This window comes from Pseudophryne corroboree, chromosome 3 (genome assembly GCF_028390025.1).
Source record: "Pseudophryne corroboree isolate aPseCor3 chromosome 3, aPseCor3.hap2, whole genome shotgun sequence".
Lineage (NCBI taxonomy): Eukaryota > Metazoa > Chordata > Amphibia > Anura > Myobatrachidae > Pseudophryne > Pseudophryne corroboree.
This window is the reverse complement of record NC_086446.1, coordinates 49,127,268-49,144,861: the sequence shown is the minus strand read 5'-3', so window position 1 is coordinate 49,144,861 and position 17,594 is coordinate 49,127,268. Positions and strand designations below refer to the sequence as shown.

Genomic DNA, 17,594 nt, shown 5'->3' with positions numbered 1-17,594 from the left:
CAATGCCTCTCTGAACTGCAATAAATAGTGGAAAACTGCTCTAATCAAGCTGGTAACAATCCCCAGGTGCTGCGGGAGGGGGTTACTCTAGACAAGAAATACAAAAGGGATTTTTCCCACGCACTCTGCTGGCTGTTAGTAAGAAGACCTATATACTATGTAATAATAGGAAATTTAGAGCTCTTCGTTACATATGTTTTGCAAAAGATATGATAAGCCTCCAGGCCACTTCACGGCTGCTCTATTACTGGAGGTCCCTATCTAAGCATAGGTCCAGGGCTTGGACCCCACAAAGTCGGCTCAGGCCCGACCACCCCAGGGCAGCACACCATTGAAATACTAAAGTGTTAATATGTGTTAAGAAAGAAGCAGAAGCTATGGGTTAGAAAGTGCTACAAAAATAAGGGTGTTAATAAAATACTCAAAAGAGTAATGTTAGTGAAAAAATAGGAGTGTTACATAAGTGCTAAATAAATAATATGGCATGCTACCCCAAGGTGGCCCAGCCCCACCAGACCCGGGGGGTACCACTCCCCAAACCCATACACAGCATAATAATAATAACATCCACTATGGGTCATACAATTGCTTAATGTATGGCCACATGATAATGGCACATACAGAACATATCCAGGTTGAGAGCTAGTTTACCTGGAGGCACCCCTGTATCCTCCAAATGGCACCACAGGACCCAGCATGCCCTCCTAATGCTGGCTCCATCAATGCCTCTCTGAACTGCAATAAATAGTGGAAAACTGCTCTAATCAAGCTGGTAACAATCCCCAGGTGCTGCGGGAGGGGGTTACTCTAGACAAGAAATACAAAAGGGATTTTTCCCACGCACTCTGCTGGCTGTTAGTAAGAAGACCTATATACTATGTAATAATAGGAAATTTAGAGCTCTTCGTTACATATGTTTTGCAAAAGATATGATAAGCCTCCAGGCCACTTCACGGCTGCTCTATTACTGGAGGTCCCTATCTAAGCATAGGTCCAGGGCTTGGACCCCACAAAGTCGGCTCAGGCCCGACCACCCCAGGGCAGCACACCATAGAGAGAAGTCACACAGGTGAGAGGCCGTTTCCGTGTTCTGAGTGCGGGAAATGTTTTACACGCAAATCAGTTCTTGTTGTACATCAGAGAATGCACACTGGTTATGATTAGAAGATGGGAATGGACAGAAATCAGATTCTACAAGAATAAAAATAATTCAGCGCTAAAGATAAAAACATTCAATGTTTATTACACATAAATAGTGCTAGTCATATATATGACATACATTTAGAAATTATATATAAATATACTGTTGCAACAGGAAAAATAAAAAATATATAAAAAACACCAATAGATGTGGGGCAAGGAGCAAGACTGCTGAAAAATAAATGTTTCAGTATAAACTGATCTGTTTAGCTGGGAAAATTCATATGAAGGCCTGCTTCCTAGGGAAATTGTATTAAGCCAGAGATTACCAGTTCCATTTGAGTCCTCCAATAGGTTAGCACTCCTGTGTAGCAATGGAGATCCTCTTACTGGCTGTATTTCTCTTTCATCCACTAGGGGATACTGGAGTCCTATACAGTAGGGTGTGAAGCCTTGAACCGGAGGTGTGGCACAATCTAAAATTAGCATTGTCTGCACAGCCGGCTCCTCCCCCTTCACATCCCTCCTCCCTCAGTTTGAAAAATTGTGATTGAGGTGAAGCACGTGGGAGCACTGAGCTCCTGACAAAAGATACTAAAAGGGGCTGCGTAACCCTAATAAAAGGGGGACAAGGCTGCCTAATATCAGAGAGACAAAGATCCCTATTGAAGGGACCTGCCTCTCTCCACAGGAGATCCTCCAAGACTTCTAACAGTGAGTACTGGTAGAAGGAAGAGTTAGGGTCCTTCATGTAGCTTTATTTATTTTTATAGTGAGCAGGGAGAGACCAAAATATCACAGACTGGGCTCTCTGCTGAGATCCTGTAATTGATCTCTGTTGTAATGCTGCCTCCCTTAATAATATCACTGTACAGGAGCTGCCTCCTGTGATAACTCAATGTACTGCTGCCTCCGGTAAATATAGCCCCTCACATTGCACAGCGGCGGGTGCGGGAGCAGAATGCGGCGCGGGACTTGGCCTTTCCTCCCTGTGAGCAGGGAGGGACGGCAGAGCGACGTGCTGCACAGCGAGAGAGCTGACAGCCGAAGTGGAGCTCAGGCGCCGCTGCGGGAAGCTGTCCAGGCGCGCGCCGGCCAGCGGGTCCGGAGCGCGCCAAAATAGTGTCCGCACAGAGCGGGACTCGGCGCGCGCCGGCCAGCGGAAGGGGGTCTAGATAAAAGTTCACTGAGAAAAGCAGCAAGGAACTTGACAGCAGCATTTATATATATTATTTGCAAAAGTCTTGCATCAGTGAGGGCCATGTTAATGATTATGGCGCCAGGCTGAGGTAATGGGTGGGTCCTCCCCCTCACCCCAGTAGATACATAGGGGAAGTTGTTTAAGAAAGAATTAGCTCCCCCTGCTGCACTGCCTGCATAGTGCATAGTAGAAGATAGCAGGGAGATCGTTAGGTAACTGCTCCCTCTGCTGGTGGATAATATATATACAGATGAGGATCTCCTGAAAAGTAATCAACTTTACAATTTATATTTTCAAGGGACTTCTGTTTCAAAGATCCTGCAGAAAATACACGGAAGCAAGCGAATACCAACTCTAACATCGTAGCTGATTACAGTTGGGGTGTGAGAATTGCGAGTCGGCTGGTGTTTTAAATTTTTTTTTTTCTTTAATTTTTTTATTAATGTTAATTAAAGTAAAGTTATTGACCTGCTCCTTTTATATACGAAAAGGACAGGTAATTCCAGCCGGATCCAATACCTTCGCTTCCGTCATCTCCCAGTCTTTCTCTTCCTAGTTTAAAGGATGAAAGCGCGGCGGGCTACCCTGGTACAGGGTTTTCAAAACAGCATGTCTAAGGCGGCCAAGACCTCCAAGACCTGTTATGTTTGTACGAAATGTAACAAGAAGAGCACGCGGGTTGGCAGCTCCGGGCTGTGCGACTCCTGCTTAAACAAGGACGCTCCACCTGGGAGCAGTGCTCTGGCCAAGGTATGGGAAGACAACCGTGCTAATAGAATCTCCATGGAGATGGCTGAGTCGCGCAAGCAACAATCAGAATGGGCTGCGGGATTCTCAAAGACGATGGAGAAATTCCTCATCAGGTTAACGCCGCCCGCACCCGCAGAAACGAGTGGGCGCAAAGCGGTTAAAAGAACTCTCCCTATGATACAAGAATCAGAGGAGGAAGAGGGTTTTCTTCCTGATACGGAGGAAGGTGAGTTAATTGAACCTAATCTAGACGCCGATTTTCCAGAGGAGGACTCTGCAATCTCAGGTCTAGACTCCTTAATTGACGCGGTAAAAGAGATCCTAAGTTTTAAGGACGAGCAAATACGGGAGCCGGAGGATTTCGATTTGTTCGAATCCCAGAAGCCGCGTTCAGCAGTGTTTCCTATTCCTAAATCCCTCCAATCTCAGATAGAGGAGGCTTGGAAACAACCTGACAAACGGTTTCAATTTCCGAAACGGTTTCAAGTAACTTATCCCCTACCTAAGGGTGTAATGGACAAGTGGGAGACTCCGCCGGTAGTGGATGCTTCCCTAGGAAGGTTGTCAAAAAAGACAATTTTACCAATTCCTAACGTAACTACTTTAAAGGATGCGTCAGACCGTAAAGTTGATACTGCGTTAAAGTAAATTTTTGTTGCAGCTGGTGCAGCGCAGAGACCTGCGATCGTCTGTGCTTGGGTCAACAAGGCCATGGGTGCATGGTCCGGGCGTATTGTACAAGCTATTGAGGAGGAAGAGATTACCCAACTGGCGGAACACATTCGAGAATCTGCATCGTACTTGTGTCAAGCTTCTAAGGATATTAGCAGAATAGCATCGCGCATATCTGCATCGGCCATATCGGCTAGAAGGATTTTATGGCTCAGAGAATGGCAGGGAGACTCTGAGACCAAGAAGGCGGTAGAATCCATCCCATTTGGGGGTGAAATGCTGTTCGAACCAGAATTAGACAAGTGGATTTCGCAGGCTACAGCGGGGAAGTCCACTTTTCTGCCTACTCCGTATACGAGAACCGCTCCACAGACTAGGAGAGGTTATTCGGGACCAGCATTTACTTCATTTAGATCTCAGTCCTTTCGAGCCAGAGGAAGGGGTTTCGGTACACAAGCACGTGGGGGCAGAGGTAGAGGCCGCTCACAAGCAACAGCCAGAAAGCAGGATAAACCCGCTGACAAGACCGTGGCATGACGGCATCCCAGCTCACCTGGGGTCCCCTTTTGTGGGCGGCCGACTGGAAGGTTTTCAGGACACCTGGGCCAAAACCTCACCAGAACTTTGGGTGAACAACTTGATATCTCAGGGATACACACTGGAATTTCAACAGAGGCCTCACAGTCAGTTTTTTACAACAGGATTGCCTCACTGCCCTCAGAAGGCAAGGGCACTACGGGCAGCAATTCTCAAATTGCTACAAGCAGAGGTCATTATTCCGGTTCCCGCTTCTCAGAGAGGAACGGGGTTCTATTCCAATCTTTTTGTCGTGCCAAAGCCAGACGGGACGGTCAGACCAATACTCAATTTAAAAGTTTTCAACCAGTTTTTAAGAGTCTACAGATTCAAGATGGAATCAATCCAATCAGTCATTGCAGGCTTAGAACAGGGCGAGTTCATGGTATCCATGGACATAAAGGATGCATATCTGCATATTCCAATCTGGAGTCCTCACCAGGCTTACTTAAGGTTCGCATTGGTGGCGGATCACTACCAATTCCGGGCATTGCCGTTCGGCCTAGCATCAGCCCCAAGAATTTTCACAAAGATCATGGCGATCATGGTTGCAGGACTGAGACTGTTGGGGGGTCACGATTATACCTTATCTGGACGATTTATTGATCAAGGCTCCATCTCAGAATCGACTGCTCAAGGATGTTCAGACATCCCATCAATTCCTAATTCAACATGGATGGATTATCAATTTCCAAAAGTCCAACCTCATACCGACTCAACGGATTCAATTCCTCGGTCTCATCTTGGACACGGTCCTATTACGGGTATTCCTGCCAGAGAACAAGATCCAGGACCTACAGAGATTAGTGGCTCAGGTACTGAGGACGCAAACCGTTTCTCTGCACCTCGGTGTGCAACTTCTCGGGAAGATGGTGGCGTCGTTCAAAGCTCTCCAGTACGGCAGACTTCATTCACGACCATTCCAAATGAACCTTATTGCTCAGGGAGCAGGCTCGCACTGGCTTCTACATCGGAGAATCTGACTTCAACCACAGGTACGGGTCTCCCTGATATGGTGGTCGTTACACAAGAACCTTGCAGCTGGAAAGAAATGCAGCATTTGGGATTGGAGGAACCTGACGACGGATGCCAGTCTCAGAGGTTGGGGAGCCGTCCTAAATGACCATCAGTTTCAAGGATGGTGGACCCTACAAGAGAGCAAACTACCCATAAATATCCTCGAACTAAGGGCAGTTTACAATGCACTTCTCTTAGCAGAAGACCTGGTCGTGAATCAACACATCAGGATTCAGTCAGACAATGTCACGACGACGGCTTACATAAACCGGCAAGGAGGAACAAAGAGAAGAGCAGGATGGCGTTAAAGGAAGCCACAAAGATCTTGTTGTGGGCGGAAAAAAGAGACATCGTTCTCTCGGCAGTGTTCATTCCAGGTGTGGAGAACTGGGAAGCGGATTACCTCAGTCGTCAGGACATGCAGCCGGGAGAGTGGTGCCTTCACCCACAGATTTTCAACATGATTGTGAGAAGATGGGGTCTACCTCAGGTGGCCCTAATGGCGTCTCGGCAAAACCATCAGCTGCCCAGATATGTGTCAAGGACACGAGATCCAGCAGCAGAAGGAGTGGACGCATTAACACTCCCTTGGTGTTACAGGAGGGTTTACATATTTCCACCATTCCCACTCATACCCAGGGTTCTGAAAAGGGTAAAGCGGGAACGAGTGTGGGCCATTCTAATCGCACCAGATTGGCCCCGCAGGAGTTGGTACTCCGACCTGAAAGGATTACTTGCGGAAGATCCTTGGAGGTTACCTCAGAGAGAGGACCTGCTATCTCAGGGACCGTTCCTACACCCCGACCTGAACAGGCTGCGTTTGACGGCGTGGCTATTGAAACCCGGATCTTAAGAAACAGAGGGATTCCACGAACGGCCATCCCTACGATGATTGCCGCAAGAAAACCGGTCACAGCCAGGCACTACTACAGGATTTGGAGACGGTACATGGCTTGGTGTCAGCAGCGGGGATGGAATTCAACAAACTTCCATTTATCTCGACTTCTACTTTTCCTTCAGGCTGGTCTAGAGGGAGGCCTCAGACTGGGCTCTCTGAAGGTTCAGATTTCGTCTCTCTCCATCCTTTTTCAACAGCGGTTAGCATCCTTGCCAGAGATTCAAACCTTTTTACAGGGGGTTCTGAGGATTCAACCCCCTTTTCGTCCTCCCACGGCACCATGGGACTTGAATTTGGTGTTAGAATATTTGAAGTCACCGACTTTTGAGCCATTGACAAGAACAGACCTGAAATATCTCTCTTGGAAGGTTACGTTATTACTTGCCTTGGCTTCGGCTAGGCGAGTTTCTGAGTTGGGAGCCTTATCCTGTAAGAGTCCTTTCTTAGTTTTTCATGAGGATAGGGTGGAACTCCGTACAAGGGCGGACTTCCTTCCGAAGGTGGTTTCGGGGTTTCATGTAAACCAGCCAATAGTGGTTCCATCTTTCCAGGGTCTCACAGATGAGGACGTGTCCTTGGATGTTGTCCGAGCTTTAAGGGTATACGTACAAGTTACGTCGTCTTTCAGAAAGTTGGACAATTTGTTTGTCCTTTATGATGGGCCAAAGAAGGGTTGGCCAGCATCTAAGCAGTCTTTGGCTAGATGGATTAGACTTACCATTCGGCAAGCTTATGTTTCCTGTGGCAAACAGGTTCCGGTTCAGACGGGTGCTCATACTACCCGTTCAGTGGGTGCCTCGTGGGCGGCTGCCAGGGGTGCTTCCACTACTCAACTTTGCAGAGCGGCGACGTGGTCTTCAGCCCACACGATTGCGAAATTTTACAAGTTTGATACTTTTGCGTCCGGAGAATCTAAGTTCGGACGTTTAGTTTTGCAGGTCACCGACAGCACTCCCACCCTGGGGGTAAACTTTGGGACGTCCCCTACTGTATAGGACTCCAGTGTCCCCTAGTGGATGAAAGAGAAAAGAGGATTTTGGTACTTACCGATAAATCCATTTCTCTGAATCCTCTAGGGGACACTGGACGCCCACCTCGGTGCTGTCAAACCTGCTGTGTTCTAAGTTCTTGTGTTAAAACCGTTCGTATAAACAGCGTTCCTTTTTTTCGGTTAAGAGTTCTTGGCCACTGTTTGATATGTTGTACGGTTCGGTTCCTCGCCATGTGCTATAGTGTCATGTCCTATTCTCTCAGTCAAATTTTTCAAACTGAGGGAGGAGGGATGTGAAGGGGGAGGAGCCGGCTATGCAGACAATGCTAATTTTAGATTGTGCCACACCTCCGGTTCAAGGCTTCACACCCTACTGTATAGGACTCCAGTGTCCCCTAGATGATTCAGAGAAATGGATTTATCGGTAAGTACCAAAATCCTCTTTTTTTCCATGATGGTACTCTGCTGCAGGGTGGACCGTGGCAAGGTCTTTCACAATGGCTTGTCAGAAAGTGTCCCAATAGGACCACAGTTCCCAATCACTGGACAGCAGGCTTGTGTCAAAGATTTAAGAGTCCCAGACTTGTCACTAACGCGTTTCACTGCTGGAGCAGCTTTTTCAAGGTATACAAGCAGTGTGCCAAAAAGCCCTTTATATAGCAGTGTTTGATCACAATACCCCACAGGTGTGTACAAATCAATCAGTACAAATATTGTTCAAATTAAAGAACTAACCTAACAGAATTAAAATGTTGACAGCCAGAAGAATAGTCCTAATAAGCAATCAAAAAAACGAGGTTCAGAAAGTATAAATTAACCAACATTTAGTATTCTTAATATGGTCACATGGTCATTAATCCCGGAAGTGGGAAGTATTACAATATCTTGTTGTGCCTGAGTATCAAGCCTCTTTCATTTATTTAAGATGGACACATACTGTGACCAATCGGATGTTGATCACATGGTCACAGAGCAGTCACGTGATCGGACTCCGATCACGTGATGTGGCCGATTTCCCCCCCCCCCTGTTGCCTAGAAGCAATGGTAACTGTTCTACAGCGGAGACAGGTATCGTGCCCCGTCCCCACTGATGAGCTCACAGGGAAGTGAGATATTCTCCATCAGTCACGTGATCCAGTTACTGTCACGTGACCTAACGTGTCATCATGTTGCCCAGCAACAATATTAAACAATAAGATATCCCCTTTGTTTATTTTAAAATAAAACAATATATATGGATCTAACTCGGCGACCAGCCTCAGGACAGTCGTGTCCGTGGGCTAGATGGGGCGCTCCGTCCACCGATGTCGCCGCACGGTCGACAGCACCGCGCCTGCCTCACACCACCCAGGGGCGTCCAGGACACAGTGTCATCATACCGCCCAGCGGCAGCAACAGACGCCACACACCCATAGGACCACGGAGATAATTAAAGCATAAAGGATAACATTCATACAGGTTGAGTATCCCTTATCCAAAATGCTTGGGACCAGAGGTATTTTGGATAACGGATTTTCCGTATTTCGGAATAATTGCATACCATAATGAGATATCATGGTGATGGGACCTAAGTCTAAGCACAGAATGCATTTGTGTTGCATATACACCTTATACACACAGCCTGAAGGTAATTTTAGCCAATATTTTTTATAACTTTGTGCATTAAACAAAGTGTGTCTACAGTCACACAGTTCATTTATGTTTCATATACACCTTATACACACAGCCTGAAGGTCATTTAATACAATATTTTTAATAACTTTGTGTATTAAACAAAGTTTGTGTACACTGAGCCATCAGAAAACAAAGGTTTCACTATCTCACTCAAAAAAGTCCGTATTTCGGAATATTCCGTATTTCGGAATATTGGATATGGGATACTCAACCTGTATAACATCCTAAATATGTAGTCACTCATTGCGTCTCATAAAATCTAATTGGTTAGGTCATCACATCAGGGAGAGAAAACGCTAGGTCCTTAATTAGTACCCATAGACATTTTAGAAATAGGTCCCCCGTGGCAGCGATGACCCCATATATAGTCAAAACTGTATGGGTTCGATGGTCACATGGTGTAGATAATACAATTTATCACAAATCATGGCTGCCAAAGGGAACCACAATATATATATGAACGATATGGAGAGATTATATATTGCAACATTAGCAATAATTCCAGTTCAGAACCCACTAAAATATCTGTTGGTAAAAATAAACCCAAATAAATTACCAGTTTTTATATTTAGTAATATTGTCACTTTGTAATTATATGTATGTGAATATATATATATATATATATATATATACACACACCCACATACATACCCGATCTACAAATGATTAAAAAATATGGTCATATACACCCAACCAAAAAACTGAATATAATCGTAATTAGTTAAAGCCACAATTGAAGTCTTACAGCATCTGTCAGCACCAATCCTACCTTGGTAGTTTTTTCCTTAAGAAATCAGATTCTGTTAAACTATAAATTACTCGTACGCCTTTACTGAGGTGACACATTTGCAAGCATAAATTGTTTTCTTTTAACAAGTTTTATTTTTTATTGAGTGGATGGGAAGGAAAAGTCACCTTGTAGCGTGGGTAGTAGGTTTTGGAATAGGATCACCCAAATGGTTTAAAATAGCATTGGCGGTCACGAGTAACAGTGGTATGATCTCCTATTATCTAATATTACACCAGAAGTTCTGAGACTTGACAAGTTTTTCAAGCATAAACTTTCATGTATTGTAGGTCATAAATGGACTCTTAAGTTATAGCACAGATTTGTTTTTTTAAATAAAAGCATGTCACACACAGAAATTCCTGTTAGGGTGTATGTAAAGAGACAGTGTTGTCTCACTATGAAGAGCAATCTTTCTGAATGTTATTTTTATTGTGTATATACCAATATTTTCATAAATGCTTCTTTGTAATTATTTGTTTTTCAGTTGTTTTTTTTCCCGTATATGCCGTCACTTTAAATATTGTTTCCTTAAAAAATATTTAAAAAAATGTAAATGCTAATTGCAAATTAATAAGGTTTGGTAGAAGGTTTAAAAAACACGTCCGCTATAAGCTTCTCATGAATTGGCTGTTCCGGGAGTGGGGGGGGCTGGTCAACCCCAACCAAGCCTTGTCTGACCATGACCAAGAATCTCCTGCTCAGGACCATTGGACATCACCGGAGGGAGTTGCTGGATCATTGCAGAGCAGGGAACATCTACTCAGCTAGTTGTACCCACAACTAAATGTCTGGTCTTGGGTGGAATTTGCCTGTTAGACTTACATGGAGACTAACCTTATGTCTTTATTTTTGTGTTTGTTTTTTTTTAAATGTCATCACTCAGGGATACACGTGTAAAGTGTTATTAATGTTGTGAATGTGAATACAAAAAATATATGCACATGTATGTAAATTGTCTGATTAATAAGTGATTCGAGAATAAATGTCATCTAACCTTGTGTTTAAAATAAAATTCAGCAAACTAAAACAAAAAACAAACGTGATGTGTAAACCTACTCGTATATTCCAACAAATATATTAGCAATAAAATGTTACTTCCCAATATAATAATTGATGTGTCATTAAATAATATATTATTGAAATTATAATTACATTAATAGTAATTAAATTGTCCCTAATTGTTCATATACATATACTATAAGTATAGAAAGTGTAAGAATACTTTCCTTAGAATACCAAATATTATTACTCCTAACAGTATCCCATAATTTAATATCAATTAACTTACCAATTAATATGTATTAAATGTGATATGTTACCCCTATGTCCAAAACTTGGGCATATTATGATTAGGACCTAATAATAGTTTCCTATATTCCAATTACGTTCCCATATATAATAAAGGAAATTACTTGGACCATCTCCAGGCTCAATAATTAGTTTCCACATTGTCCTAATATGATACTCAGTTGGTATTCACCATGTATAATTCATATTTCTCGTACGTCCTAGAGGATGCTGGGGTCACATCAAGAACCATGGGGTATAGACGGGATCCGCAGGAGACATGGGCACTTTAAGACTTTCAAAGGGGTGTGAACTGGCTCCTCCCTCTATGCCCCTTTTCCAGACTCCAGTTTTAGAATTGTGCCCAGGCAGACTGGATGCACACTGAGGAGCTCTACAGAGTTTCTCGGGAAAAGACTTTTGTTAGGTTTTTTATTTTCAGGGAGACTGCTGGCAACAGTCTCCCTGCTTCGTGGGACTTAGGGGAGAGAAGTCAGACCTACTTCTAGTGAGGTTAAAGGATCGGCTTCTTGGCTACAGGACACCATTAGCTCCTGAGGGTCTGATCGCTAGGTACGCCCAGACGCTCGTTCCCAGAGCCGGCCATCACCCCCCTTGTAGAGCCAGAAGACAGGTGAGTAGAAGAAGCAAAGAGGACTTCAGTGACGGCTTCTGAGGTACCGCACAGCGATCGCAAGCTGCGCGCCATGCTCCCACTACACAGCGGCACTACAGGGTGCAAGGCGCAGGGGGGGGGGGGATTGGGGCACCCTGGGCAGCATATAAACATCAAAGGAGACTGGCTATAGGGGACATAGTGCCCGGGGCACTGTCCTAACCCCCGCCAGTGTAAATGTTTAAAAATAGCGGGACTGAAGCGCGTCATTACGGGGGCGGAGTTTAGCCCTCACAGCTCACAACAGCGCTATTTTCTCTATAACAGGCTGCAGAGACGCTGGTCCTTCCTCACACTGCTGCATAAGTATCAGGGTGAAAAAGGGGGGGGGGGGCACAGTAAATTTGGTGCAATAAATGTGTGTTATAAAAGCGCTGCAGGTCTGAGGCATTGTTTACTGTTGTCAGAACCGTTGATGAAGCGCTGGGTTGTGAGCTGGCAAACTCTCTCTGTGTCTCTCTGTCAGACTTTAGTTGGGTCTGTCCCCTATATGCCCAGTGTGTTTGTGAGTGGTGAATACACGTGTGTCGGCATGTCTGAGGCAGAGTGCTCTTCCCAGGAGGAGACTATTAGGGACACAAACAGCTGTGGGAGTGACCCTGTCGGCGCCGCCGACTCCTGATTGGGTAAATGAGTTGAATGCTTTGAATGCTAATGTGGCTCTTATTAATAAGAGATTGGATAAATCTGAGTCTCCGAATCAGGCATGGAAGAAATCTGTGGAGGATGTATTGTTACAAGTCCAGACACCCTCAGGGTCACAAAAGCGATCATTTGCCCAGTTGGCAGACACAGGTACCGACACGGACTCTAACTCCTGTGTCGACTATAGTGATACCAAATTAGATCCGAAATTGACAAAGAACATTCGGTACATGATTGTGGCGATAAAGGACGTATTACATATCTCTGAGGACCCCCTTGTTCCTGACAAAAGGGTCTGTATGTATAAGGGGAAGAAGCCTGAGATAACGTTTCCTCCCTCTCATGAACTGAACGCTCTATTTGAAAAGGTTTGGGAAAATCCTGACAAAAAGTTTCAGATTCCCAAAAGGATTCCGGTGGCGTATCCGTTTTCCTCTGGTTATAGAGAAAAGTGGGAATCAGCACCCATGGTGGACAAGGCTCTATCACGGCTGCCCAAAAGGTGGCTCTTCCGTCCCCTGACACGGCAGCCCTTAAGGATCCTGCGGATCGTAGGCAGGAAACTACATTGAAATCCATTTATGTCACCACAGGTACGCTGCTCAGGCCAGCCATTGCATGTGCGTGGGTGAGTAGTGCTATCGAAAAATGGGCAGATAACTTGTCATCTGATATAGATACCCTGGATAGGGATAGCGTTCTATTGACACTAGGTTATATCAGGGACGCTGCAGCCTACCTAAAGGAAGCTGCGAGGGATATTGGCCTTTTGGGTGCAAAGGCAAATGCTATGGCAGTCTCAGCTAGGCGAGCATTGTGGATTCATCAATGGAATGCTGATGCTGACTCTCAGAAAAATATGGAGTCTCTACAATATAGAGGTGGTGTCTTGTTTGGTGACGGCCTCCGATTTGGTATCTACGGCTACCGCGGGTAAGTCGTCCTTTTTACCTTATGTTCCTGCACAACAAAAGGAAACATATCAGATGCAGTCCTTTCGGCCCAATAAATACAAGAAAGGCAGAGGTTCTTCCTTCCTTGCTACTAGAGGAAGGGGGAAAAGAGAAAAGTCACCGGCAGTGGCAGATTCCCAGGAGCAGAAGGTCCTCCCCGGCTTCTGTCAAATACACCACATGACGCTGGGGCTCCTCTGCGGGAGTCCGCACCGGTGGGGGCGCGTCTCAAACTCTTCAGTCAGTTCTGGGTTCGTTCGACCCTGGACCCATGGGTTTGGAAATAGTGTCCCAGGGGTACAAACTAGAGTTTCAAGACGTTCCCCCTCGCCGATTTTTCATATCGGCCTTACCAGCTTCTCTTCCGGACAGGGAGGTTGTATGCGACGCAATACAAAAGTTGTGTCAAAATCAGGTCATTATCAAGGTTCCCCCATCACAACAGGGAGAAGGTTTTATTCGAGCCTGTTCGTGGTCCCGAAACCGGACGGCTCGGTCAGAACAATCCTAAATCTAAAATCCCTCAATTTCTACCTAAGAAAATTCAAATTCAAGATGGAATCTCTCCGGGCAGTGATCTCCAGTCTGGAGGAGGGGGATTTTATGATGTCGGTAGACATAAAGGATGCCTACTTACATGTTCCCATTTGTCCTCCGTATCAGGCTTACCTGAGGTTTGCAGTTCAGGATGGTCATTACCAATTTCTCTGACGTCCTAGTGGATGCTGGGAACTCCGTAAGGACCATGGGGAATAGACGGGCTCCGCAGGAGACTGGGCACTCTAAGAAAGAATTAGGACTGCTGGTGTGCACTGGCTCCTCCCTCTATGCCCCTCCTCCAGACCTCAGTTAGAATCTGTGCCCGGCTCGAGCTGGTTGCACACTAGGGGCTCTCCTGAGCTTCTAGTAAAGAAAGTATTTATTAGGTTTTTTATTTTCAGTGAGATCTGCTGGCAACAGACTCACTGCTACGAGGGACTTAGGGGAGAGAAGCGAACCTACCTGCTTGCAGCTAGCTTGGGCTTCTAGGCTACTGGACACCATTAGCTCCAGAGGGATCGAACACAGGCCCAGCCTCGGTCGTCCGGTAACGGAGCCGCGCCGCCGTCCCCCTTGCAGAGCCAGAAGCAAGAAGAACGTCCTGTAAATCGGCGGCTGAAGACTCCGGTCTTCATTAAGGTAGCGCACAGCACTGCAGCTGTGTGCCATTGCTCCCTATGCACACCACATACTCCGGTCACTGATGGGTGCAGGGCGCTGGGGGGGGGGGGGGGGGGCGCCCTGGGCTGCAATTAGAATACCTTAAATTGGCAAAAAAACACATAATATAGTCTGATAAACTATATATGTGTAAAAATCCCCTGCCATAATATTAATAAAAGAGCGGTTTAAGCCCGCCGAAAAGGGGGCGGGGCTATCTCCCTCAGCACACTGGCTCCATTTCCTCTTCACAGCTCCGCTGGAAGACAGCTCCCCAGGCTCTCCCCTGCAGTTTCCAGGCTCAATAGGGTAAAAAAGAGAGGGGGGGCACTAAATTTAGGCGCAAAACTGTATATTATAGCTGCTATAGGGAAAATCACTTTGTGTAGTGTAAATCCCTGTTTATATAGCGCTGTGGTGTGTGCTGGCATACTCTCTCTCTGTCTCCCCAAAGGACTTTGTGGGGTCCTGTCCTCAGTCAGAGCATTCCCTGTGTGTGTGCGGTGTGTCGGTACGGCTGTGTCGACATGTTTGATGAGGAGGCTTACGTGGAGGCGGAGCAGGTGCCAATAAATGTGATGTCACCCCTGCGGGGTCGACACTAGAGTGGATGGATATGTGGAAGGTATTAACCGACAGTGTCAACTCCTTACATAAAAGGTTCGATGACATAACAGCTGTGGGACAGCCGGCTTCTCAGCCAGTGCCTGCCCAGGCGTCTCAAAGGCCATCAGGGGCTCAAAAACGCCCGCTACCTCAGATGGCAGACACAGATGTCGACACGGAGTCTGACTCCAGTGTTGACGACGACGAGACTAATGTACATTCCACTAGGGCCATCCGTTGCATGATTACGGCTATGAAAAATGTGTTGCACATTTCTGACATTAACCCAGGTACCACAAAAAAGGGTATTATGTTTGGGGAGAAAAAGCAACCAGTGGTTTTTCCCCCATCAGATGAGTTAAATGAAGTGTGTGAAGAAGCGTGGTCTTCCCCTGATAAAAAACTGGTAATTTCTAAAAAGTTACTAATGGCGTACCCTTTCCCGCCAGAGGACAGGGTACGTTGGGAGACATCCCCGAGGGTGGATAAAGCGCTCACACGCTTGTCAAAAAAGGTGGCACTACCGTCTCAGGATACGGCCGCCTTAAAGGAGCCTGCGGATAGAAAGCAGGAGGCTATCCTGAAGTCTGTATATACACACTCAGGTACTATATTAAGACCTGCTATTGCTTAAGCATGGATGTGCAGTGCTGCAGCAGCGTGGTCTGATTCCCTGTCTGATAACATTGATTCCCTTGACAGGGACACTATATTGCTAACCATAGAGCATATTAAAGACGTAGTCTTATATATGAGAGATGCACAGAGGGATATTTGCCGGCTGGCATCTAGAATAAATGCAATGTCCATTTCTGCCAGGAGAGTATTATGGACTCGGCAGTGGACAGGTGATGCGGATTCTAAAAGGCACATGGAGGTTTTGCCTTACAAGGGTGAGGAATTGTTTGGGGATGGTCTCTCGGACCTCGTTTCCACAGAGACAGCTGGGAAGTCGACATTTTTACCTCAGGTTCCCTCACAGCCTAAGAAAGCACCGTATTATCAGGTACAGTTCTTTCGGCCCCAGAAAGGCAAGCGGGTTAAAGGCGCGTCCTTTCTGCCCAGAGGCAGGGGTAGAGGGAAAAAGCTGCACCATACAGCCAGTTCCCAAGAAATATCCTCCCCTGCTTTCACTAAATCCACCGCATGACGCTGGGGCTCCACTGGTGGAGCCAGGTGCGGTGGGGGCCCGTCTCCGGAACTTCAGCGACCGGTGGGTTCGCTCACAGGTGGATCCCTGGGTTCTACAAGTGGTATCTCAGGGATACAAGCTGGAATTCGAGACGTCTCCCCCTCGCCGTTATCTCAAATCAGCCTTGCCAGCTACTCCCCCGGACAGGGAGGTAGTGCTGGCGGCAATTTACAAGCTGTACCTCCAGCAGGTGATAATAAAAGTTCCCCTCCTTCAACAGGGACGGGGTTACTATTCCACATTGTTTGTGGTACCGAAACCAGACGGTTCGGTGAGACCCATTCTAAATTTGAAATCCTTGAACACTTATATAAGAAGGTTCAAGTTCAAAATGGAATCGCTCAGGGCGGTTATTGCAAGCCTGGAAGAAGGGGATTACATGGTATCACTGGACATCAAGGATGCTTACCTGCATGTCCCCATTTACCCACCTCACCAGGTGTACCTCCGTTTTGTGGTACAAGACTGCCATTACCAATTCCAGACGTTGCCGTTTGGTCTGTCCACGGCACCGAGGGTATTTACCAAGGTAATGGCCGAAATGATGATACTCCTTCGAAATAAGGGAGTTATAATTATCCCATACTTGGACGATCTCCTTATAAAGGCGAGGTCCAGGGAGCAGTTGTTGGTCGGAGTAGCACTATCTCAGGAAGTGCTACAACAGCACGGCTGGATTCTGAATATTCCAAAGTCGCAGCTGGTTCCTACGACGCGTCTGCTGTTCCTGGGTATGATTCTGGACACAGAACAGAAGAAGGTGTTTCTCCCGGAGGAGAAGGCCAAGGAGTTGTCATCTCTGGTCAGAGACCTCCTGAAACCAAAACAGGTGTCGGTGCATCACTGCACGCGAGTCCTGGGAAAGATGGTAGCTTCTTACGAGGCAATTCCATTCGGCAGGTTCCATGCAAGGATCTTTCAGTGGGATCTGTTAGACAAGTGGTCCGGATGCAAGCCTCCGAGGTTGGGGGGCAGTCACGCAGGGAAGAATCTTCCAAGGACAATGGTCGAGTCAGGAGGCTTCCCTACACATAAATATTCTGGAACTAAGGGCCATTTACAATGCCCTAAGTCAGGCAAGACCCCTGCTTCAAAACCAGCCGGTGCTGATTCAGTCAGACAACATCACGGCGGTCGCCCATGTAAACCGACAGGGTGGCACAAGAAGCAGGATGGCGATGGCAGAAGCCACAAGGATTCTCCGATGGGCGGAAAATCACGTGATAGCACTGTCAGCAGTGTTCATTCCGGGAGTGGACAACTGGGAAGCAGACTTCCTCAGCAGGCACGACCTCCACCCGGGAGAGTGGGGACTTCATCCAGAAG

The 17,594-nt window shown here is 46.4% G+C and overlaps 1 protein-coding gene across 1 annotated transcript in view; it reads left to right on the top strand.

Annotated features, from left to right (window-relative positions):
* The window catches only part of LOC135057147 (uncharacterized), a 150,302-nt gene that overhangs the window by 11,250 nt on the left and 121,458 nt on the right, over nucleotides 1–17,594 (top strand). The window contains exon 5 of the mRNA XM_063963045.1: nucleotides 2,936–3,317. Within this exon, the coding sequence (XP_063819115.1) occupies nucleotides 2,936–3,317 (382 nt within the window). The remainder of the gene's footprint in view (nucleotides 1–2,935; nucleotides 3,318–17,594) is intronic.